The 25,179-nt window shown below is 38.9% G+C and overlaps 1 protein-coding gene across 3 annotated transcripts in view; it reads right to left on the bottom strand.

Moving 5' to 3' along the window:
• The window catches only part of CENPC (centromere protein C), a 68,706-nt gene that overhangs the window by 27,724 nt on the left and 15,803 nt on the right, over positions 1-25,179 (bottom strand). For 2 of the 3 annotated variants that reach the window (XR_004000753.1, XM_030565371.1), the window contains exons 8-16: positions 21,075-21,484; positions 19,257-20,139; positions 17,948-17,986; positions 15,723-15,805; positions 15,301-15,369; positions 12,878-12,982; positions 5,118-5,204; positions 874-969; positions 351-505 (exon numbers count right to left, since the gene is read on the bottom strand). Coding sequence is in view for 2 of the 3 variants with exons in the window: in XM_030565371.1 (XP_030421231.1) it covers positions 351-505; positions 874-969; positions 5,118-5,204; positions 12,878-12,982; positions 15,301-15,369; positions 15,723-15,805; positions 17,948-17,986; positions 19,257-20,139; positions 21,075-21,484 (1,927 nt within the window). In the remaining variant the exon portion in view is untranslated. Of the gene's footprint in view, positions 1-350; positions 506-873; positions 970-4,135; positions 4,424-5,117; positions 5,205-12,877; positions 12,983-15,300; positions 15,370-15,722; positions 15,806-17,947; positions 17,987-19,256; positions 20,140-21,074; positions 21,485-25,179 lie in introns of those variants that run through there. The other variant, XM_030565372.1, reaches the window with a different exon arrangement.

Raw genomic sequence — 25,179 nt, 5'->3', positions numbered from 1 at the left:
GTTGCCTACATGTTATGGTATTTATTAACAATATCCGGATATTTACCATAGAAGGAAGAACACAGGAAGGCTAACGCATGCCAGGTGGCCGAGTTACTTTTGTAGAGCAAAATTTAACTTAGTGACTTTCCCTTATTTTTCAGTGTTTGATTCTACAATGTAAAGGTTTCATTAATGTGTTTTCTACATGTATTCCTTTTTAAGAAAACATAGTAAAAGTTACAAATACAGCATTAACGTCAAGTAGTAAAATACTTCTAACAATACTAAACAGGTCTTTAAAGTATCAAAGCCTTTCAGTACATGGTATTTTGCTATAGAAGAATATATAAGGAAACAGATGTACTCACTATATTATCTGTGTAAACAAATTGGTGCCCCTTTTCTTTAAGCGGTTTCAAGATCAATTTACCAGCAGCAAAAACAGATGTATTCAGGTTTTTATATATTTCCACTGACTCATCATTAAAGAAACAAGAATGACTGTTTCCAGTGTTGACACACTCTACAGAAAAACAAAATTGCCAGAAGCTGAGCAATAATGTGTATATTAAATATTTTTGTCATTAGCACAGCATGTCATCCAATTTCTTAATCATATTAAGTACTCAGCATAGTACTTTGTTGTAAGATTCCAGGTTCAGTTGACTGAAAAATTCTAGAGTAGTGTGCTATCTCTCTACCTTTTTCCCCTTCTCTGGCTCCCCTGACTTTCTGCATGAGGAAGTGGGATATCTCAGCACCTCAAGAGTTTAGGTGTGCAGAGGAAGCCCTGATCAGCATACTTCCCTGTATGACCCCAAAGGTGGACCAAATTCTGCAATCTTGTCACAGAATTCTTCAGAACCAGGTCATGTCATTTCAGCAACTTACCTAGTAAAACCTCTTCATTAATTGTTGGGTCCCATACAGCAGTTGGCTTAGAAGTATCTGCTAGGGAGACATTCAACTGTTCAACAACATGACTCCCTGAAAAATAAAAGTGTAAAAAAACTAATCACTGTACATTTTTAAAACAACCTGAGATGATGTTATGCCACTAACATTTCTCAAATATTTTAGAATTCAAATGCATAGTGAAGGATTTAAATAATTCCTCAGATTTTAAATATTCAAATAGGTTGAAAGACTACTTCCTTAATAAATGGGAATTACTTGTAATACAAAATTTTTGAAGCTATAATTTATCAGTGCAGTCACTCTCTTATGCAAGACAGGCAGGGACTCCCTAGAACAGTGGCAACTGCTACTGTCACAACAGTAACAACAATACATCTCCAAGACCTCCATCTTCCTTCTAAAGTTCATTTGCTGCTTTAAAGACACTGGAGTTCCTGAAGCTACTTAAAATTTTAAACATTTTATGAAGTCCCGAAAAAGCCTTTCCCCTACCAAATTCTGATGGAGGTGACTGAGTGGGAATACTCAAAGATGAAACCTTCAAAGAAAAATTATTACAAGTGAAGCTTTTCCTTTTCTCTACAAGATTACAGGATCTTCACTTGGAGATTAAAATTTCAAGGGATATTTCCAAAATAAAATGTAACTCTTCCAGCCAAATGTCAGGAAGTCAGTGTAACTTCTTGCAAAGTACAGAAAATTAAGACTCCTCTAAGGTAAAATCTTCAGGATGAGTGCAGGCAACCAATCCAAAGTAAGATATCCCAACTCTCACACAACCTCTAAGGGGCAGGACAGTTTGGGCACCCTATAACTGGGGAGTAATTCCTACAAGCAGTCAGAACCTGGATTTCTTTCTTGATGTCAAACTATACTGCTTCATAAATACATGGAGACTACCACGTGGCAGCTTTGCAGATCTCCCACACAAGGACAAATCTTAGGCTGGAAACAAAGCCACTCTGCCTCAGATAAGTTTTGACATGACCCTCTCCAAACTGCAGGCCTCTGTATGCTGTAGCAATGACAGATGCAGTCAGACAGACATTTCAACATAGTTCTCTTGGTTTCAGTAGAACTTAGGGATTCATGTTAGAAAATTTACTCAGCTTTTTCATTTAAGAGATTTAGTCTGCATTAGCTAAAAACCCAGTGATGTTTCCACAGAGTTCATGAAAGAGTGCCTCTGAGGATGACTGGCTTATTAAACTGGAAAATTACCATCCCCTTTAGAGAGAAATTCAAAGATGTCTGAAGTACCAGCTAGTCTTATGAAATATAGTATAACGCATGTATAGTATAAAGGTTTGGTCACTAGAACCTAAAGTTATTTTGCTACCAGCTGAAGTCAGAAATGACTTACCAGGTAGGAAACATGACCCCAAAAGTAACGTTTATCATAATCAGGAACACATTACTATCCCATGACAAAGGGCTCTTTACTGGGAGGTTCAAATGCATGTCTTAAGTGACCCTGAAAAATGACTGCAGAAATTCATCTTCTTTCAGTGATTTCATGATAGGTCAAACCTGCTGCCAAAAGGACATTAAGCCCCCAATTAAGGCTGTAAATTAATCGCAGTTAACTCACACGATTAACTCAAAAAAAATGATCATGATAAAAAAATTTAATCACGATTAATCACAGTTTTAATCACACTGTTAAACAATAAAATACCAATTGAAATGTATTAAGTATTTTGGATGTTTTTCTACATTTTCATATATATTGAATTGTGTGTTGAAATTTAAATCAAAGTGTATATTATTTTTTATTACAAATATTTGCAGTGTAAAAATAATAAACAAAGATAGTATTTTTCAATTTACCTCATACAAGTACTGTAGTGCCATCTCTGTCATGAAAGTGCAACTTACAAATGTAGATTTTTTTTTTGTGTTACATTACTGCACTCAAAACCAAAACAGTGTAAAACTTCAGAGCCTACAAATCCACTCAGTCCTACTTGTTCAGCCAACTGCTGAGACAAACAAGTTTGTTTACATTTACAGGAGATACTGCTGCCCTCTTCTTATTTACAATGTCAATAGAAAGTGAGAACAGGTATGTGCATGGCACTTTTATAGCTCGCACTGCAAGCTATTTACATGCCAGATATGCTAAACATTCGTATGCCCCTTCATGCTTCAGACACCATTCCAGAGGACATGCTTCCACGCTGATGACGCTCATTAAAAAAATAACGCATTAAATTTGTGACTGAACTCCTTTGGGGAGAATTGTATGTCCCTTGCTCTGTTTTACCCGCATTCTGCCATATATTTCATGTTACCGCAGTCTCGGATGATGATCCAGAACATGTTGATCATTTTAAGAACACTTTCACAGCAGATTTCACAAAACGCAAAGAAGGAACCAATGTGAGATTTCTAAAAATAGCTGCAGCACTGAACCAAAGGTTTAAGAATCTGAAGTGCCTTCCAAAATCTGAGAGGGCCGAGGTGTGGAGCATGCTTTCAGAAGTCTTAAAAGAGCAACACTCCAATGCAGAAACTACAGAACCTGAACCACCAAAAAAGAAAATCAACCTTCTGCGGGTGGCATCTGACTAGGATAATGAAAATGAACATGCGTCGGACTGCACTGCTCTGGATTGTTATTGAGCAGAATCTGTCATCAGCATGGACGCATGTCCCCTGGAATGGTGGTTGAAACATGAAGGGACATATGAATCTTTAGCGCATCTGGCACGTAAATATCTTGCCACGCCAGCTACAATGGTGACATGAGAACATCTGTTCTCACTTTCAGGAGGCATTGTAAACAAGAAGCGGGCATTATCTCCTGCAAACTATAACCAAACTTGTTTGTCTGAGCAACTGGCTGAACAAGAAGTAGGACTGAGTGGACCTGAAGGCTCTACAATTTCAGATTGTTTTATTTCTGAATGCAATTTTTTTTTGTACATAATTCTACATTTGTAAGTTCAACTTTCATGATAAAGAGATTACACTACAGTACTTGTATGAGGTGAATTGAAAAATACAATTTCTTATTTTTTTACAGTGCAAATACTTGAAATCAAAAATAAAGTGAGGATTGTACACTTTGTATTGTGTGTTGTAATTAAAATCAATATATTTGAAAATGTAAAAAACATCCAAAATATTTAAATAAATTGTATTCAATTATTAACAGTGCAATTAATCGCAATTAATTTTTTTAATCATTTGACAGTCCTAATCCAAATTCACAAGTAAAAGTCTTTAGAGTTTTTGTTCTGAGCATTTTAAAATAGTTAAAGCAGATTTAGTGGAGACCTATCTGCCCTACACCACAAACCTTTTCCAAGTTAAAATTTTATTTTTTTCTGATAGACTTCATTCTAGAAAGTAGGCAGTCTCAATACCTCTGCTCAGAAATAGCAGGCTTCTGGAATTATACCCATTACCAGATAACAGATTGACAAGGAGCTGGCTTCTTTACTGGGAGGGAATATGGTGCTCTGGTTCTAAGTGATCGTCTGCGGACCAACTCAATCATGAGATCAGTCACCACCATCTGTAGTACGGACAAGAACTCTACTTGTCTCATCAGCACAACCAGGTAATGTTTTTAAAACAACTGTCCTCGTGCACATTGAGGATAAAATCATACAACATTAAATTAGTTAAAACATGTTAGTTAATATGTCTAAAACAATGCGTTTTCCCAATATACATAAGACCTTTGTGCATTGCCTTTTGGTATGATATTGGCAATGCTTGAGTTCGTGAAATGTTTGGTAGTTACAGAAGCTTACCTACACATAATAGGACTACAAGCATTAATTTATATTATCTAACCAATAGGCTGATCAATGACAGAACTGCAGTTCACTTTCTTTACTCATTGCACTGAGTTTATCACCAACCTCCGATTCCCTCAAGTAGCTCCTCCTTTCTCACTACATGAAGTTCTTCTTAATCTAGGGTTACCCATGACCAATGTTTTAAAGCCCAATGTCCCTGCCCACACTAACATGTTCGTTTTAATTCATATTAATATCAGAAGACAGGATACTGGGCTAGATGGATCTTTGGTCTGACCCAGCAGGGCCGTTCTTATGTTCTTAACATTAATTAAACTTCTTACAAAATTTCCCCCCAAAGGAGTACTGAGGGGTGTGAAGAGCTAGCACTGTGCATAATCTGAACCATTGCTCCATACTGCTATTGAAATAAAAACACAAAATAAGTTTCAAGGAAGTTTATACTTGTTTTTGGCGTATGTCTTCTCTTCACTCTAGCCTTCCTGCATGGATCCTTTTCAGGAGACACTATTCCACCTACCACAAACCCTCCTGAAACAGAAGAAAAGTGACAAACATTATTGCACAGTAGGCATTTTAAAAATTATTTTCATGAAAAAGCTTTTTTTTTTTTTTAAACAGTGCAGTTCAGAATTTGCTCTGTTTGGACACACTGCTTTTTTGGTTAACTTTTTTAATTATCATCTTTGTGAAGCAACAAAGACACATTTGGGAATACAATCCAAAAACTCAGATTCTCTCTCAAGGCTAGATCCACAGATCCCCAGTGTGGGTCTACAGCTGTGGGCAGGACTACAGCTGGGAACTAGCCCCCACCTTCCAGAGACCTAGTGAGTTTTGCTCTGCGTCCTGTAACTGCTTGCAGGGCAGTGGAACGTAGTACCTGCTGTGAGAGAATCAAAAAAAAAAACCTCAAGAGGCAGTCTCCTGCCTGGGATTTCCACAGTGCCCACCCACCCAGCCCCTTGTCTGCCCAGATAACAGGCTCAGGGCATGGTGAAGAAAGGTCCAAACAGGAGCCCAATGCTGCATTCCTCCTGCTCTGTACCCCGGCCACATGGAGCAGGAGGAGAGGTATCGATCTCATGTGCACTCCAGCTTCTTCACCTGCTGGGTTGAAGAGGCTTTGCTTTGGCTGCCTTACTCTGACCCAGGAGCCAGTTCCCCAGGCACACCCCATCAGTGGGGAGTCTGACAGCCAGGCTGCAAATGTATTGAAAAATGGCAAGCACATGATGACAGCCCTTCAGCTACGAAAGGGGGTTTCATCAAAGGGCAGTGGCCCAGGGAAACCATAAGCAGGACCAGCGGAATCTGCCACAGACAGAGCCAGGAGCAGACTGGTTCAGACACGCACCCCATCACAGCGCAGTTTTCATCATCTCCCATCACTTCCATCATCAGACCATTTGCAATCCCAGGGAAAGTCAGGAATTCTGCATGGAGGAGAGGAGAAAGGAATCCTCCCCCCACAATAAAAGAAAGAAACAAACACCCTCTTTGGTTAGGGAACGCTTAGATTTGGCACGAAACATGCCTGCCATCTTGTGAGCCTCCATCAGCAGCTCCACTGTCTCCTTACAGACCTTTTATCCACTCTTAAAGAGGCAAACATAAAGCGATGCCCGTTAGTGGAACAGGTTCACAGGTTCATCTGACTCAGGTTCCGAATCTCAGCTCCCCAAAGGAGTAAAATTTTAAAAAGGATTCAAGAAATTACCTCAGACACTTAGGGTACGTCTAGGGTTAGCTGGACTCAAATCAGCTGACCCGTGTCAGAGAACCTTGAGCATCTACATTGCATTTTCATCCTAGGTAGATGATTTTCTAACCTGCACTTGAAGCTAGGGCTCCGGCGTCCACACTGCAGTGCACAGACCCGAGTCAAATTAAACATTCCGAAATGCTTAGTGCCTCCACCCCATGTCAACACTCTAGCCCTAAGAATGTGGTGCACTGTGGGAAAAGTCTACTGTCTACCCTGTTTCCTAACTGTGGCAGTGTTATTAGTGGGACTCAGGTGCCCATAAGGAACACCTGAGTCCATAAACTTCACATGCAGCTCCTTTTGTGACTGTCTCAGTAGAATGGCTGCAGTTTAAGAAGGTCTTATACTGAAGTACCATCTAACCTGAGAACTGGGCTCTCCATCTCTAGGCTGGGTCACATTGGCAGGAAAATGCCCATGTGCAGCCGTTCTGAAGATAATTGGGATATCAGTCTCCAGGGATATCAAACTATTAAAATTAAACTTTGTGATTCTTAATTTTTAAAATGGGATGTTCAGAGAAGGTGGTTTTGGTTGGTTGGTTTTTTATTTATTTTTGCCTGTTTTGAAGTTTGACATAACATGTAGGTTTCAGAGGAAAACACACACACATCCCAACCTGACTGCTGCCGGCTGCGGAGCAGTGAAACGTATCCCCAGGGTTTGTGGTGCAGCGTGCTCCAGCACCCCCTGGGATCTCTTATCCACTGCCCCAACCACGCTCCAAGAAACCGGGCTAAATGATTCCCTGGGGACTGCAGGGACATTTTGAGGCTGGCTCCCACTTGCCGCTCTGACAGTGCACGCAGCCTGGGTGCCCTTACACATGCAGCCCCACGGGGGGGGGGGGGGGGGCAGGAGCAAGGACCAGAGAGTGCAGCAAGAACCAAACAGATGCCCTGCAGGGAGAGGGAGTGGATTCCCAACATCCCGGAGATGCCTCCCAGCTGTCAGCTTTGCTCTCTGTTCTGGGCAAACTCCATGCAGCAGTGAAGATGTGCTGGAGCAGGAGGGGAGAGCACACTTGACCAGGCAGCTACTGCAGGGAACTCTGGGATACATTCAGAGGTCTTCCAGGATCCAAGTCAAAACAGAGCTTTTTGCCCACAGGAAAGCAATGGGGCTCGGCCCCTAGGTCCCGGCTTAACACAGTGGAGAGATCAGTCTTCCCGCAATGAAACTGAAGACACCAGAAACAATGCCTGAATATGGTCAGGAGAGTTTGGACAAGCAACGACTTGGGGGGAGACTATTAAAATTCAAGGATCAATGACCTCTCCGCACATCAGACAGATGGGTCCTGGGTGTGGTTCGAGAAGAGTACATCACAGAACTCTCAAAGATCCTGAATGATCCATTTCCTTCCTTCTCCAGTATCCTCAAATCCACAAAAAAAAGATAAATATGTTGAAGACCACAGATTATCTTTTGCAAATCAGAGACTGTTCCAGCCACTACTTAATCTTGTTTCTGGTCCCCAAGAGATCCAGGGAGGACTGAGTAGTGTTGGACTTAAACCACCTGAACAAGTTCCTAAGGAGAATCAAATACAAAATGCAGACCTTGAAGTCCATCGCAGTGCAATCTGCTATCCTGTGTCAATCAAACTGAAAGAAACCTATTTTCATGTTCCAATTCACCAAACACACAGGAGATTTCTGCAATTCACTCAAGGGACCCATCACTTTCAATACAAAGCACTGCCTTTCAGATGGTCATCCGTGCCTTGAGCGTTCACGAAAATCCTTGTTGTTCTGTGGCTTTTCTCAGATAAAAAGGTATATGAGTATACGATTTCCTGGACTACATTCTCCTCAGAGCACATCCAAGGAGAGGTCCACTCAAGCAACTGAGTCAAAAATAAAAAATATCCAATCCAAAAAAAGTTATATCTTGGAGTGCCAATAAAGACAGAAGTACACAAAATCTTTCAGTCAATAGAAAGAGCAGCAAGATCAGATCAGCAATTACCCTCCTGAGGATGTCAGCAGGCACCCTCCTGAACTTCTAGGGATGACTGTATCCTGCACAGGGATAGTGCCTTAGGTAAAAAATGCATGAGGACTCTGCAGAATTTTCTGCTGTCCCTTCCCTGAAATGTTCTGATTTTCCCATCTCAAAAAGTAAACATTCCATCACTTGCACTGAAATTCCTGCATTGATGGATGAGTCCAGAAATAGTCCAGGAAGGGCTGGTCACGGCAGAGCCAGAGAGGTCTGTCATAACAAGAGACACACCAGTCTCGAAGGATGTGGCAACTCCTCCAAGTCAGTGGCTCAAAAGATACTGTCCTTGAAACAAAAAAAAATAAATTTTTTTACAGCTGAGAGCATTAAGTATGCTCTTTGACAACTGGTCCCAGTGTTGCCAAACTGTCATTCTGGTAACGACACAACCAAGAGGAGAGTATGAAGTCAACGGATTTACAAGAGGAAGCTGAATCATTAATTCAGTGGGCGGAAACCCATCTACTGTCCAACAGGGCCTTGCATATCAAGGGCACCACCAATATGAAGGTCAGCTGTGTGAACAGAAAGAAAATTATTCAGGCAGAGCTGTCTTCACTACAAGTCCTTCAAACTGATCATCAAAAATTTCAGTGTTCTGAAGTGGATCTTTTTGCATTCAGGGCAAACTGGAAGGTTCACAATACTTTACAAGGAAAGGAAGGCCAGGAGCTGTAGGCATTAATTAGGTAAAAGCTACAAATTTTAAAGTTTTTAATTTAACTTTTGCCTAATTAATGTTACTGCAGCATTCTGAGAATTCCCTGTACTTAATGTAAGGAACACCATAAATACTATGTTAATGTTCATTTTCTTGCAATTAGTAATTGTAAAGATTGCTTTAATTTATCTAACAAAATTACTGGACAAGAGAAACCAAAGAGATGTAATATTTAGATGTTAATAACCATTTTTCTAATTCTAGCTTAAAATATACTTCATTCTGATTAATCCACATGTATAAAAGAAGGCTAAAAGCTGGTAAAAGAAAGCATGGAAGAGGGCAAAATAACACACATCCAATGCATAAAAGAAATCTGGCCAACACCAATGGTGAAAGAAACTTTCCTTTGATGTGAGTTTGCAACTTCATACAAAAAGATCAGTGCAATTTTGGCCAGAACGCACAAAGGTATTTTATCACACACTGCTAAAAATAAGGTAATATTTTATACTTTTTTATATCAGGAACCTCACCTTCAGCTCTGAGCATCACATTAACAGAAAGATAAACAAACTGAAGGTAGTTTGGACAAAAAAATCTCTAATAAATTCTTGGAATGTACCAGGGACAACTTTTTTCAGAAGGTGAAGGAGATAATCAGGGAGCAGTCATTTTAGAGTTGATTCTAACAGGGATTAATTGGTTATAAATCTGATGATAGAAAGCAACGTGGGTGAAAGCAATCATGAAACGATAAACAGATTTCATGATTCTAAGGAAAAGAAGGAGAGAGCAGCAGAATAAGGATAATGGACTTCAGAAAAGCAGACTTTTACAATCTCAGAACTGGAAGGCAGGGTCCCATGGGAAGAAAATTTTAGAAAAAAAGTTGTTCAGGATTGCGTGCAGTTTCTCAAAGAGACAATATTAAAGCTGCAACAGCAAGCTATTCTGATGTGAAGGAAATATAAGAAGAATAGCAAGAGGCTAATTAATATGCAGCTGCAACAGGAGCTCTCTAATGACCTGAAAAATCAAAAAGGAAAACTACAAAAAGTGGAAACATGGACAAATTGCGAAGGATGTATACAAAAGAATAGCACAAGCATGCAGGGATAAAATCAGAAAGGCTAAAGCACAAAACAAGTTACACCTAACAAGAGACACAAAAGGCAGTATTAAGAGGTTCTATCAATACATTGGGTGCAAGAGAAAGATGAAGGAAAGCATACGTTCCCTACTTAGCAGGAAAGGAGAGCTAATGATGGATGACACCAAGAAGGTTGAACTGTTTAGTTCTCATTTTGCTTCAGTATTCACTTAAAAGTCTGTGACCAGATGTTTAATACAATTAATATTATCTAGGGATAAAGAAGATAAGATAAAATAGGAAAAAGATGGGTGAAAGAATATTTAGGTAAGTTAGATGTTTTCAAGTCAGCAGGGCCTGATGAAATTCACCCTAGGATACTTAAGGAACTGGCTTACGAAATCTTGGAACATTTAACAATTATCTTTGACAACGCATGGAGAATGGTGAGGTCCCAGAGGACTGGAGAAGGGAAAACATGGTACCTATCTTTAAAAAGAGAAACCTGGGGAATTATAGACCAGTCAGCCTAACTTTGATACCTGGAAAAATACTGGAAAAAATTAAGAAACAATTTGTATGCACCTAAAGGATAATAGAGTACTAAGTAATATACAACATGAATTTATCAAGAACAAATTATGACAAACCAACCTAGTTTTCCTCTTGGATACTGTTATGGCCAACCAGATGGGGGAGAAGCAACAGACTTGATATATCTTGATTTTAGTAAGGATCTACCTCTCAGGGATAGATATCCATGGTCTCTTGAGACTGACGGGTGCCTACTGAAGAAAGGCTTTTGACACAGTCCCTCAAGATAGTCTCATAAGCAAATTAGGGAAATGTGGTCAGATGAATTACTATAAGGTGGTGCACAACTGATTGAAAGACCATAGTCAAAGAGTAGTTATCAATGGTTCACTGTCAAACTGGGAGGATGTATCTAGTAGGGGTCGCGCACAGGTCTGTCTTGGGTCTGGTACTAACTATTTTTATGAATTACTCTAAGGTGCCTGTTCTTTTTGGATAATAAAGTGGAGATTATGCTTATAAAATTTGCAGATGCCATCAAGCTAGGAGGGGTTGCAAGTACTTTGGAGGCCAACATTACAATTCAAAATGATCTTGACAAACTGGAGAAATGATCTGAAATGATTAGGGTGAAATTCAACAAAGACATGTACCAAATATTACACTTCAGGGAGAAAAAAAAATCAAATGTACAACTACAAAATGGGGAATAAGGCACTGCTGAAAAGGGTCTAGGGTTATAGTGGATCACAAATTGAATATAAGCCAACATTGTGATACAACTGTAAAAAAAACAAATATCTTTCTGGGGTATTTTAACCAGAGTGTCATATGGAAGACACTGGAGGTAACGGTCTCACTCTACTCAGCACTGGTAAGACCTCTGCTGGAGTATTGTGTCCAGTTCTGGGCACCCTAAGAAAGATATGGACAAACTTGACAGACTCCAGGGCAAGTAATACAAATTATAAAAGTTTCAGAAAGCCTGACCTATGAGGAAACATTAAAAAATTGGGTACGTTTACTCTTGAGAACAGAAGACTGCAGGTGAGACCTTGATAACAGTCTTCAAATCCGTTATGGGCTTTTATAAAGGGGAGAGTGATCAATTGTTCTCCAAGTCCACTGAAGATAGGACAAGAAGCAATCAGCTTAATCAATAGCAAGGGAGATGTAGGTTAGCTATTTAGAAAGGTTTTCCCAATATAAGCATCATTAAGAACTCCAACAGGCTTCCAACAGAGGTTATGGAATTCCCATCCCTGGAGGTTTTAAGAACAGGTTAGACAAACATGTATCAGGGACTGTCCTGGTAGGTTCTGCCTCAGCCAGGGGAGGCTGAACTAGATGACCTCTCAAGGTCCCTTACAGTCCTATATTTCTATGATTCTAAAAGCAAGAAAAATAATCAAACAGCATGGAGGACTGATCTATCCAGAAAGACTAAAACCTAAGATATGTAGGCCAGACATTCAGAACAGTTTAGCACAGTTTGGGCTGATTTTCAAAACTGCTTAGCACTCTTACAGGACACCTAAAGCAAAGTAGCCAGATTTTTAAAAAAAACTTCAGAATCAAGCAGCTCCCATAGAAAGCAAATGCAGCTGAGTTCTTTCAAAAATCTGGCCCTAACTCTAGGTACGTAATACATAAGACAAGTCAACTATTTAAAAAAACAAGAATGGAGAAAATTTAATGCAATCACAGACAGTGTGATTAAACTAAGGAAAAATGGAGGCTGATGTGCAATGCAAAAGTCCTTGATAGTGAGATGTATTCCATTACTTGCGAGATTTTAAATTAGACTGGATGAATTAGAACAAGAGACACAGAAAAATAATTCTGCATTGGAAGAAGGATCAGAGTCAGCCTAACAGGTCTTTTCCTTCTCTTACCTTCATGAGTCTATATTGTAGGAGAATACTGATTTGGAGAAATCCCTTTATTCCCCCCTTTAGGAATACAACATTAACATACAGAAGCACAGAATGGGCCGCTTTGCTTTCTGAGGGTGTGTAGCAATCTTACGACATTAATTCTAGTTATTAATGTTTTAAGGAGAAGAATATGTCCCGATATATACTCTGATAATACACTGAACTAAAATTAAAGACAAGCAGAAATATATATAGAAACAATACCTGAAGGTCTCATCATATAGTTCACACGCTCCCCTCGCCAATACTCCAAAGGCTTTAGTCGTATTCTTTTTGTCCGACGAACATTGGGTGTTTGGGATGGCATTACTAATAAACAGATTTAAAGAAAAAAATAATTCATATTGGATAAAATAAACCTAGAAGTTATCAGTAGAAGTCCAACACACTCTAATTACTTCCTCTGAATCATTACCCCTGTTGAAGACTCTAAAGTAAGCTGTCACTGACCACAGCATAAGATATTTTACTAATTTTGTAGGGATTTGTTTTCTATTGTGCATATTTCAATCTGGTGACTGTAGCATAGGCTGAAATTTCACTAGTGTGAGAGACTTGTTGCTTTACAAAATGTGCACTCTTTTGCAAAATTATTGCATGTTGTTTAGCTTTCAACCAAGCCTTTAAAAAAAACAAAAACAGGCAGTTTTCTGGATAATATGCAAAATGCAGGTCTACTGGCAAGCATACCAGGATCGGCAACATTTGAACAGTGTTCAACAACTGCTTTCACCATCAGAAGCTCAGAGATTACAACATTAATTAACATGGAACTATTTATTAGTCAAGTTTTTATCAGAATAGTGTTTAACAGAATACTGATATTAAACCAATAGCACTATTTATTAGGCTAAGACAGAATATTCATCATATCCTTAACATTTTGGCTATAACACATTGCTTTTATGACCGCACAAGCGTTGCCAATCATATTTCACATGCACAAGTACCACATAGATATTTCACCCTATCTGTCCAATATTTCCCCATACTGGTTTTCTATTACATTTCATTCAATTTATCTCAGCAACAAAATGGGTTCAAACAGTAAGAGTAGTGAAGAGGCTATAATACACTAGAAGCGAGAGGAAGACCAAAGAGAGCAGATCCATTATTCAATGAGGAAGGAAAGACAACAGAAAATGCAGCAATGGCCAAAGTGTTAAATGCCTTTTTGTTTCACTTTTAACCAAAAAGATAGCGATGATCAGATGACAAACATAGTGAACATCAGTGTAAATGGGTAGGACCTGAGGCTAAAATAGGGAAGGAATAAGTTAAGACTGACTTAGACAAGTTAGTGTCTTCAAGTCAGCAGGGCCTGACCAAAAAAAAAACTATCCTAGAGTACTTAAGGAACTGGCTGAAGAGATCTTTGAGCCATTAGCGATTATCTTTGAAAACTCAGACAGGAGAGATCCTACAGAACTGGAAAAGGGCAAATATAGTACCAGTCTATAAAAAGGGGAATAAGGGAATTGCAGACCAGTCAATTTAATTTTGGTACCCAGAAAGATAATGGAACAAATAAATGAAGTTGTAAGCATCCAGAAGAAAATAAGCTGATAAGTAACAGTCAACATGGACTACTATAAACCTTGGACTATACAAGAGGGAGTAAGAGCTCTCGCTACATGCGAAAGCACCTCATGGAGTGGGAACATAAGGCATTGGTTAAATGAAAAGAATAAATGGTCAAGGCTTAATTTAAAGACAAGAGGGTAAGAGCTTTAAAATATACAGAGAAGTTAGAGTATGTCTTCACTACTTGCCAGATTGGTTGGCAGCGATGGATCCAGCGGGGGTCAATTTATTGCGTCTAGTCTAGATGCGATAAATCAACCCCTAAGCACTCTCCCGTTGACTCCTGTACTCCAGCTTGGTGAGAGGTACAGGCAGAGTCTACTTCAGCTACATTATTCATGTAGCTGAAGTTGCATAACTTAGATAGACACACACACACACACACACACGTACCATGTAGACCAGGCCTTGGAGTTAGACAACACAATTTATAATATTTGTAACAGAAAGTGGCAAATGTTAAATACCAAAATCCACATGTTTAAAATAATTTTTAAGACATACAAGACCAGAGTTTTAAACAATGAAATAAAAATGAAAGGGGTAAAAACAAGATAAAATAGTGATAACTAAACATCATTAATATTAGCATGGTGAGGCTAAAAAGAAAATTGAATATAACCAAAAAAGAGAAAGTTCAGAATTTAGTCTACATATTTTTATATTTAAGGCCAGAGTTTAAATTTATTTTAAAAATTAGACATTGGTTAATTGTTTTTAAAAGATGGAACTAACAAGTCTTGCCTATCACCATCATGACCACTTCTGCTTGTTTGTTGCATTCCATTCTCCCACCCTTGACATGTTTTTCATCATGATGGTAGGCTCTTGGGGATTACACCTTTCTGTGTTTGCACAATGGGACCATAATCTGATTGGGATTACCATACAATCATAATATAAAAGACAAAATGAACAGCATACTACTTATTTTTCCCCACAAGAGTTTTGTGGGTTTTACTGCACATAATAATTTATTGCAAAATTGAAAGCCTAGTTGTATTTCATGCATTTACATAAAGGAACTTAAAAAATAACCGTACCTAGTTTATGCTTTAGTTGTGTGTTTGCCAAAAATTCACTTGCATCACCATCCAAGGCTATAGATTTATCTGAAAAATGCAATATAAATCACCAAACAGGAATTACCATGATCATATGCAATTTTTTTTCCACAGGACTCTGACCTCATTACATTTACATATAATTCAAAACCAAAAATATTTCAAAAATTTAGGTAAAACCCATTTTCTGAAGGAAAAAGCATTATATACATAAGTTAGCGCATTCATGGATGATCCCAGAACTAAAGAACAGACCTTCAGCCTCTTGGTTCCTCCAAAACCTTTCATGATATTGCATGCAATTTTAAATTGAGTAGTTTTTTAAATACTTTAAATTAAATTTCCAATATTCTCATGTATATAAAAAAGGAACCCAAAGAAAATACCACCTTTAAACTAACCTGAGGATGAATCCTCCCAGTCACATGCAATAGGCTCGTCATTTTTTGAAGTAAATTTTACATAACGTTTCAGTACAGGCCCACTTTAAAAAAAAATAGCATTGGTGTGAAAATGTTAATTATGAAAAATAAAAACATTACAAAATGAATAGTATCAAATTTCAAAGCTTTTTTTCATAATGCATTAACAATTTGTCCTTCTAAAGATGTAAAGTATTTGTCAATGTAATAAAAAACCATAAATGAGGGAAGAGGAAAAGAGGCTGTGGAAATGGATGTAGACATTCCATTGTACATTTGCAGCCTAGTATAGGGAAATGGGAAGAAAACCACATCTGGTATTTAAAAATTAAATTGATGAAAATATTTGTAGAATTGGAGTGGCAGAACATCTGTACTTAAGGGGCTTGGAAGATAGAGGACATGGTATCTACAGATGCTACAGCATGTTGTAAGTAATGCAATAAACTTGGCAGATTGTTTTGCCCAAACAGAAATGCTTGACTGACAGACAGCTGGGATAGATTAGAAGCCCAGAGCAGCTATAAAGAGAAAGTTTTGCACTTGCCCACAGAAGACTCTTGACCTAGAAGCAATAGTCTCCACAGAGCCCTTTCTAGCGAAACAGCTGCAAAGGCCATTGAAACCACAGAGACTACTCTAGAGTCTTACTATAGATCCTTGATTTAGGGGAAGGAATTGAAGGGCAGTTGGGTCCATGCTCCCTCAAATATGGGTACAAAACTAGGCAGTGTGTGCACACCACTCAATAGACATGCTAGCTACTAGTAGAATGAGTGAGCTTGTGTGCCAGTGAATACATCATTCAAGGATGTGGATCCATGCAGACATTTATCATGAGGAACCAGTTTACTCTAGTAAACATCAGTTCCATACTTTATATGGCCCTTTTTATTGGTAGATCTCAAAGCACATTACAAACATGTGTAAATATTGTCCCCATTTTATTGCAAGGAAATGGAGGTACAAAGGTTAAGTGCTGTGTTTAAGGTCAGCAGCAGCTGGGAAAGGGAGGGACAGCTAAGCTTCCAGGACCTCTCATTGCCCCCATTTATACCAGAAACAGGGAGACCCATCCAGGTCCCACCACCACGTGGCTGCCAGCAGACGGGAGTTGAAACTGGACATTCTCCAGCTCTTCTGGAAGCCTTAAAGCAGTCAGCTTCTCCCGATGTCAGAGCTGCATTTCTTCAAATCAGCACTTCATTCTTTGACTCCTTCACTTCCTGCAGACAGACTTTTGGTGTCATTTACTCCATCTCTTCTCACCACCCTTCCTCCTCTCCTCCTCCTGACAGACACCAAGAACCCTTCCCCACTCCCTTCTCTTCTCCATGCCAACACTCTTTGCTCCTCATCATTGTGCCTCACCATCTTTCCCTTCTTTCCTTCCCCATAATGTTCCATAGGTATCTACAAGTGCTTTAAAAATGTTTTAAAAGGAGTAGGGAGGGGACAGAAAATAGAGAAAATCATTTGGAACTTGGACTATGTTAAGCCCACTCCTGAAACTTGATACTCAGTGGCCCAATAGTCTGCCTGCACAGAGTCCCAATGAAGTCAGAGAAGTTCTCCACAACGGGCTTCAGGGAGCTGTCTTATCATTGTTACACTCGTCCTCCCTTCCTATTGTTGGTTACACTAACTCCAGGCAGTTAGGACCCAACAGTCTGTGTTAAATTATAACCGAAATACTCTACAGCAAGCTGAACATAAAAATTGCAACTCTACCCACTGAACTCTGAGACACTGGTGTGACAAACCAGAAATTCTGCAGCAGCTTCATTTAAATTAAAATATTGAGTTTCATTGAATTAAGATATGAAAATTAATAATACACTCAACAGATGAGCCCCTGTATTATTTATTTTGACATTAAATTCCCTGAGGATGTATGCATATATACAATGCCTAGCACAATCTCAATCTCAGTTGGGACTCCTATTACTATTAATAATATATTTCTACATAGTAATGCTACTGATAATACTATTAGTATTATTGGTACTACTGTTAATAGCTCTTTACCAAGCAAGATTTAAAAATACCAATCTGATTTGGGATCAAGGCAACGAGTCAGGAAAAAAAGCAAAACCCTAGTGATGGCTCGTTTATCCTACTGAGAAGACTTTGCAGCACTGCTATGGTCTCTTAGTGCAGAGAAATATTAAGATGACAGTTCTACACACAACAGAGGAAATTACCTGCTATGATTCTTGTTTTTCTCAGGTGCAGGAGAGACTCTAGAAGAGATGCAATTGTTAGTAATCTTACTGAAAGTAATTATTTATAGTAAAGAGGGGCATATGGAAGGAATTTTAGAAAAATACTGATACAAAATAAGAGTACAGAAGTTAGTTTGTCTGAATCAGAGCCAGGCATCATCAGCAGTAATGACCAACCATTAACCTAGTACTAACTTCACTGCAAGTAAATATTGTGCAAACGTAAATATGACATCTCCTACTACATTTGTTAAAAGTAACTGATCAAAGTAACAGATTCCTTTTTTTCAATAAGAAATATCAGGAAGTCATAAAATTGCTTCTTCAAACCCAACACTAAGGTGAATGGTTTGGTCATTTCTCTTGATGTATGTCACTCATATTTTGGACATTATTCTTGGTACTTAGGATTAAGATGAGTGGTAATTTTTAGACTGTAATAATGACTTATTAATGGAATTTACTTTTCATGGTCTCTTCTATTTACTATATAAATTCACTCACCTAGAAAAATATCTATCTAACCAATCTGATTTGTTTTTGAACAGTTTCTGCACTGTTTACTTTGTGTCTATGTATTTCTAGCATTTCCCTCCCCCATTATCTGGATGTCAGACTCATAGAATGCTGCAATGCCTGGCTTAACTATATTATTCCACATAAAACCTTATGCATAAGCAGTTTCCAAAGAACTATTTCTATCAGTCTTGGTTGTGAAGAATTTGGTATTTTATGAGTCTAGACATTTATATGATAAAAACAGTTACATTAGACAGAATAAAACATTTAGATATCAAGGAGGACAACAAACCCTCTTGGATCAGGGCATAAGTCAAACACTAACTAATAGGGTTCGGAGGAAGCACTCCCTTATGAACAGGTTGTTCCATATTTGTCCACTATGGGGATTCTTGCACCTTCCTCTAAAGCATTTAGCACTGGGCACTGTGAGACAGGATACTGGATTAGATAGGCCCACTGGTCCTATTTGGTATTCCTAGAATTCCTAGATTCCTATGTTTTGTAAAAGTATTCCCCTGCTCCTCTCCCACCCCCGGAAAAAAGTGAGGTCCCAACTCAAGCTGATTGCATCCTTTAAAATGCAACTGATTACTTTTTTAAATTAACAGCCATGAATATAAATTCAAGTCTGAGTTTCCTCTTAAGGCTCTTTACAAATTTTACTGAATTATTCTACACCTTAATAATGCCTCGATCTTGGTAGATGTTTTATGAACAATTAAGTTGCACTGCATATTCATTTTAAAAAGTACACAAAACCACTTACTGTGATCGGTGGACATTATTCTGTTTTTTATATTTTGTTTTCACAGATGCATTTGACTTCTTGTGTTTTTGTTCTGCCATGTCCTGGCCAGAAGAACCCTTGTGATGTGTTGTATTCCCAGGTTCATCATTTTCAGGATTTGAACAATCAATCATATTTGTTCTTTGATTAATCTGACTAGCTGTCCTCCGTAGAGATTCAGCTGATGCTCTTTTCCCCTCATCAGAGTCTTCTGTATAGTCTATGAAAATCTGTGAAGGTTTTTTAGAATTTGCAGGAGTTTTGATATGTACATTACCAGATGATTCCAGTGAATGTATGAGGTTTTTAGGTTTGGGGGATTTATGGGACTTCTGTAATGCAGAAGGCGGAGATCCCTGTTGCAATGAAGGGGCAAACACTTTGTCTGACTTTAAAAAATCTCTTTCACCCACCTCCTCTATGGGCTCACTTTCAGAATTCTCCTCTGAGATTTGTACCCTGGATTTTCTACTACTGGATTTACGGGCAGATTTTCTAACTTGATTTCTTCGGTTTTCTACCAGTTTTTTAGATGATGCAACTTTTGAAAGTTTCTGCTTAGCAGTTTGTGTCGTGTGGGAGAGAGCAGTTTTTAAAATGGACTGGGGATGTTTTGGAAAATTACGATCCTCTTTTGAAGACACAACCTGCTCTTGAGGCTGCTCAGTCATACTACAAGACCCAAACAAATCTTCATTAGGTATTTCTGTTGGTTTAGGTTGTTCTGTATCAGAAATATCTGTGTCTGATTTGGAAACTGAAAAAGTGAATTTTTTGGGTTGTGTCTGTTTCAGGGCTGTGGAGTTTTTCTTGTTTGGGGTTCTTGTGGATCTTTGTCCAGGTGTGTGTTTTTCACTCTCTTCTGCCAACATACAAAAATGCACATATTAATTTCCTTTTTTAATGCCACAGGAACAACTTTATGTATATATCTGATTATTAACTGAAATATCATGAACATAATTTTTTCTCTGGTGGGTGATTTTCACTTAAAGTTCTCAAAGCAACACTATCTACTGAATACTCTGTGTACAGTGGTAAATATTCAGTGTACCACATTCCATTCATCTGCTGGGTTCTAAACCCTAATCTAGAAAGATTTGCAGCAACTTTTGCTCTCCCATAGATGCTTCCAAGTCAACTTTCTATTCTTCCTGTTAAATAGCTCTCCCCCATTATTCCTCAAATGCTGATTCCCTGCAGACACACCACATATCTCTACCTCCTTTCCACAAAGTTGGGAGTGGAACACAGGTGTTACCATTTTCCTTGGTCCCCATGACAACAGGGAAGCAAGTAATCACTGCTACCTTCCTTGATATCTCCACATGTGGGCAAGGGGGAAATAAGTCGCTGTTGCCTCCCTTACTGCTATATATACACATACACTCACACCATACTTCCTCAGTTGATCCTTCCATTCCATTCAGGACTCTTCCAACCTGCCTCCCAAGTGCTGAATAATCATAGAGAGTCTCAGGAACAAGGGGACCTAGGAATATTTTCCTATGTTCCCCATTCCCTGATTTAACATACCCTGGAATCAATCAAAACATCCCCAAGAAGATCAGCTCCCAGTAGAAGTACCACCATTCTAAACCAAAGGAAAAAGTCTTCGGTTGTTGACAGATTCAATTAAGAACAGGCAAATCAAGGGCAGAAGGATCTCCCATTAATAAGGAATGTAAAAGACTAATTGTTTTCTTTCATCACAATTCAATTTTCAACATTTGCCTTTGCAAGTATAAAAATCCAAAGAGTCTTTACATCTTAATCTTTTTTCTAAATATAACTTACCTATGTGAGGACTGCTTTGCTTTACAGATTTAAGAGCATCTTTCTTTTTGTCAGATAAACCTAGATTTGTATCCGAAGCATTTTGTAACTCAACGTGTATCCCTTCAGCAACGTCACACGTTTTCATTTTTGACTGTTCCATACGAGTCAGTTTAACAGGTATTGCATTCTGTGCCTTTCTATCCTTGCGTTTCCTGCTCTCTCGTAAAACTGTCTTTTTCCTTTCGGAAGGCTGAGATTTTGGCATAGGCTTTGATAAGGCCTGTTTCTCTATTTTTTTGTTCTTTTTGGGAATTGAAAACCAGGATGTAAAAGAAAAACCATCTGATTCATCAATTAAAAACTCACACTCATTTTCCATTCCTAAATCTTTTACAAGAGGTGGTGGTGGTGGTATTGAAGTTGAACACCTAAGGATAAAAATACAAAAAAAAGGGTTCTCTCATGTAATTTGGTTTAGCAAATATATAAAACAGTTTTAAAAATAAATGAGACAAAGTATTAAAGGAAAGATAAATGCCTAGAATGTTTTGGGTTATTTACCAACTATATAATATCTGGGAAGTGAGAGGGGAGAAAGAATCACCAGTAATTTGAGCATTGTACTACTATGGACAATATAACAATCCAAACAGCAAAATAATTTTAAATTTAACTTGTTTTTTCCTGGAACATTCTTCCATACTTTACACTTGTATGTACAAGATTTTAACCACCAATAAACATTTTCAGAAATTGTTTTATGCCAACTGGGACTAATCCACTTCTGTTTTTCATTGCAACTGAAAGGAAGAGGATTTAATTCAATTTGAGCTTTCATCTCTGAGCAGTATTCAAATGCTTCGATTTAAAAACCCTCAGAGTTTAATCCTGAAAATCTAACAGTGACTTTACAACACCTGAGCATGTTACAAGGTACTGCTCAAATAACTGCAGCATTCATGAGTCAACAGTGTAATGCCACTGCAAAAAAAGCAAACGATTCTGGGATGCATTAACAAGTGTGTTGTGAGCAAGACACAAGATGTCATTCTTCCACTCTACTCTGCGCTGGTTAGGCCTCAACTGGAGTATTGTGTCCAGTTCCGGGCACTGCATTTCAAGAAAGATGTGGAGAAACTGGAGAGGGTCCAGAGAAGAGCAACAAGAATGATTAAAGGTCTTGAGAACATGACCTATGAAGGTAGGCTGAAAGAATTGGGTTTGTTTAGTTTGGAAAAGAGAAGACTGAGAGGGGACATGATAGCAGTTTTCAGGTATCTAAAAGGGTGTCATCAGGAGGAGGGAGAAAACTTGTTCACTTTAGCCTCTAACGATAGAACAAGAAGCAATGGGCTTAAACTGCAGCAAGGGAGATTTAGGTTGGACATTTGGAAAAAGTTCCTAACTGTCAGGGTGGTTTAACACTGGAATAAATTGCCTAGAGAGGTTGTGAAATCTCCATCTCTGGGGATATTTAAGAGTAGGTTAGATAAATGTCTATTAGGGATGGTCTAGACAGTATTTGGTCCTGCCACGAGGGCAGGGGATTGGACTCGATGACCTCTCAATGTCCCTTCCAGTCATAGAATCTATTAATCTGTTAATCATTCCATCCTGTTTTTTCCCTGCCACTTGACCAAATAGGGACACAGCCCCTTTTTTTCCTATCTGTGGCCACAGGTTTGTACCTCATCATTAACTCAGACACTTTGGAGAGCCATAACACTGCTCCCACCTGATCCCCATCCCAGCGAACTTCGTCTCCCATTAAGTTAAACTCCCTAGAAAGCAATATTCTATCTCAGGCTAAGAACCATACAGCCAACTTCCAGAGAGCATAACTCCACCATCACTCTTAAAAATCATTCCCACACAGCCTTGCCCCAGCATAAATCCACCTTTATCCCACTCAGACACTACTGTTTTTGTATTGAATCCACAAAAAACTAGGAGTTATACACTACTTTGGCATATACAAGCAAGAATAATAAATGTCAAATCACAAAGGTACAAAATTGGTTAGGTTGGTTGGTTAGTTCTAATGCTATCACTTGGACAGAGCAGAGGCCACTGAATGTGGTATGCATCTCTATGATATCCTAACCTGAGCCAAATCTGGCACATTACAGTGTAAGATGCCAATGAGGGACTGATGTCTGTTGACACCCACCAGCCATCATGTTCTAGATTTTCCCAAGGGTCTTTTCCTCCCAGCTTTCATTGGGACAAAGTTGAAGATTATTCTCTCAGGGAAGTCGGTAGGCTTTCAGAGCAGATAACAATACTACCGTAAAGAGCACTGGGCAACCATTTGAGTGAGTGGCACCTGTTTAGTTAGAAAATAAATATCTTCATTCAACTTGAACTCGTACGCTTTAACGTTTTCGATCGTTCGGAGATGCTTCAACTGAACCGTGTCCAACTTCTTTTCAATCTTGACAGGGAAGGACCATATTTCAGTAAGATAGGTCAGAATACTGACCACAAGCTTCGCCTCTCTACTTAAACAATTATTCAGTTTGCAAAAGACATTCTTGATAAGGTGCCTCATTACTGGTAACATTTCTGCAGTGCAGGTTTCAAGTTTTCTTGATATCACTCATGTTAACAACAGAGCTGAGATAGGTGAAATCATAGATGATCTCAACTGGATGCTGGAGCCCGCAGTGCGTATGAAATTGCTGTCTGCTAGAATTTTGGTTTTACTGCCAACTAATTTTCAGGCTGACATTTGCCAATGAGCTTTCCAGAGCTTTAAGTGCCTCAACTAGCTTGTCCGTTGATAAGATGACTAGTACTATGTTGTTGACAAAATCAATGTCAGTGAGTTTCTTGTCACCAAGGCATATGCCGAAAATGCATTTACTAAGTGTCTGGTCAAGCACAGAGCCCATAACGGCACTGGAGAGTTCTGGGCAGCAATGTATCCTTGTCAAATGCCTAACCTAATTCAAAAGAAGGTGTTTTTTCCCCCCATTTAAAAGAATGTAGCTTGAAGAGTCATCATCTAGAAGATGGAACATTCTACAGAGCTTTTAAGGAAGGCCTGCAAGTTTTCAAGTTCAGCCAAAGCAATACTTTGTCAACAGAGTCCAAGGTGGCTTTAATATCCACAAACACAACGTGAATGAGGCATATCTTCTCAATAAGCTGGCATAGCATGAAGATTTGCTCCGTCATGAAACTGCCAGGACTAAAGCCAATTTGCTATAGTCTTCCCTTGCTCCTTAATATATAAGCAGCTCAGGTCAACAAAACAGAAACAAAATTTTTCCCCAGGACAGACAGAAGAGTAATGCCACAATAATCTCATCTGCTGCCTTTATATTTCCAAAGCAGAAAAATAATGCCTGTTTGCCAATCCGATGGGACAGATACTGTTCTCCAAATGACATTAACAGTGTTTGTAGCCAGGATATTTTTAACAATTCTGCTAGAATTCCACGTTTCTGCCACCTTATTTCATTAAAAGTGAATTTTCTAGGATCAAATTGCGCAAAATGGGTCAACTCAGTAGCAGCCTTCATATCATTTTAATAGGCAGCAGATTTTTAAAAAACAACAAAAGGAAGCATTTCTTCACATAACGTGCAGTCAAGTTGTGGAACTCCTTGCCAGAGGATGTTGTGAAGGCCAAAGCTATAACACAGTTCAAAAAAGAACTAGGTAAATTCATGGAGGATAGGTCCATCAATGGCTATTGGCAAGGATGTCACAAATGCAAAACCATGTTCTGAAGTGTCCCTAGCCTGTGTTTGCCAGAAGCTGGGAATGGGCGACAGGGGATGGATCACTAGATGATCATCTGTTCTATTCATTCCCTCTGAAGCACTTGGCATTAGCTACTGTCAGAAGACAGGATACTGGGTTGGATGGACCACTGGTCTGACCCAGTCTGACCATTCTTATGTTCTTCTGTCACGGTCCAAAGAGACTGTGGGTGCACTAAGCGGCAGGCTGAAATGTCGCGCACTCTGCTTTTGTACTGATTAGCTGACAAGAACTGGAGTTGACCTCACCGAGTGACTGATCCTTTTTGTCAGTGAGGTCACTCAAGTGTTTAAACACAAAGCCAATGTTGCTCCTGGTAGAAGTTATCTCCAGTGTGATGGCTTTGGCTTTC

The sequence above is a fragment of the Gopherus evgoodei genome, chromosome 5 (assembly GCF_007399415.2).
Source record: "Gopherus evgoodei ecotype Sinaloan lineage chromosome 5, rGopEvg1_v1.p, whole genome shotgun sequence".
Taxonomy (NCBI): domain Eukaryota; kingdom Metazoa; phylum Chordata; order Testudines; family Testudinidae; genus Gopherus; species Gopherus evgoodei.
Note: the sequence above shows the minus strand (reverse complement) of the source record. Positions and strands in the feature narration are given on the sequence as shown.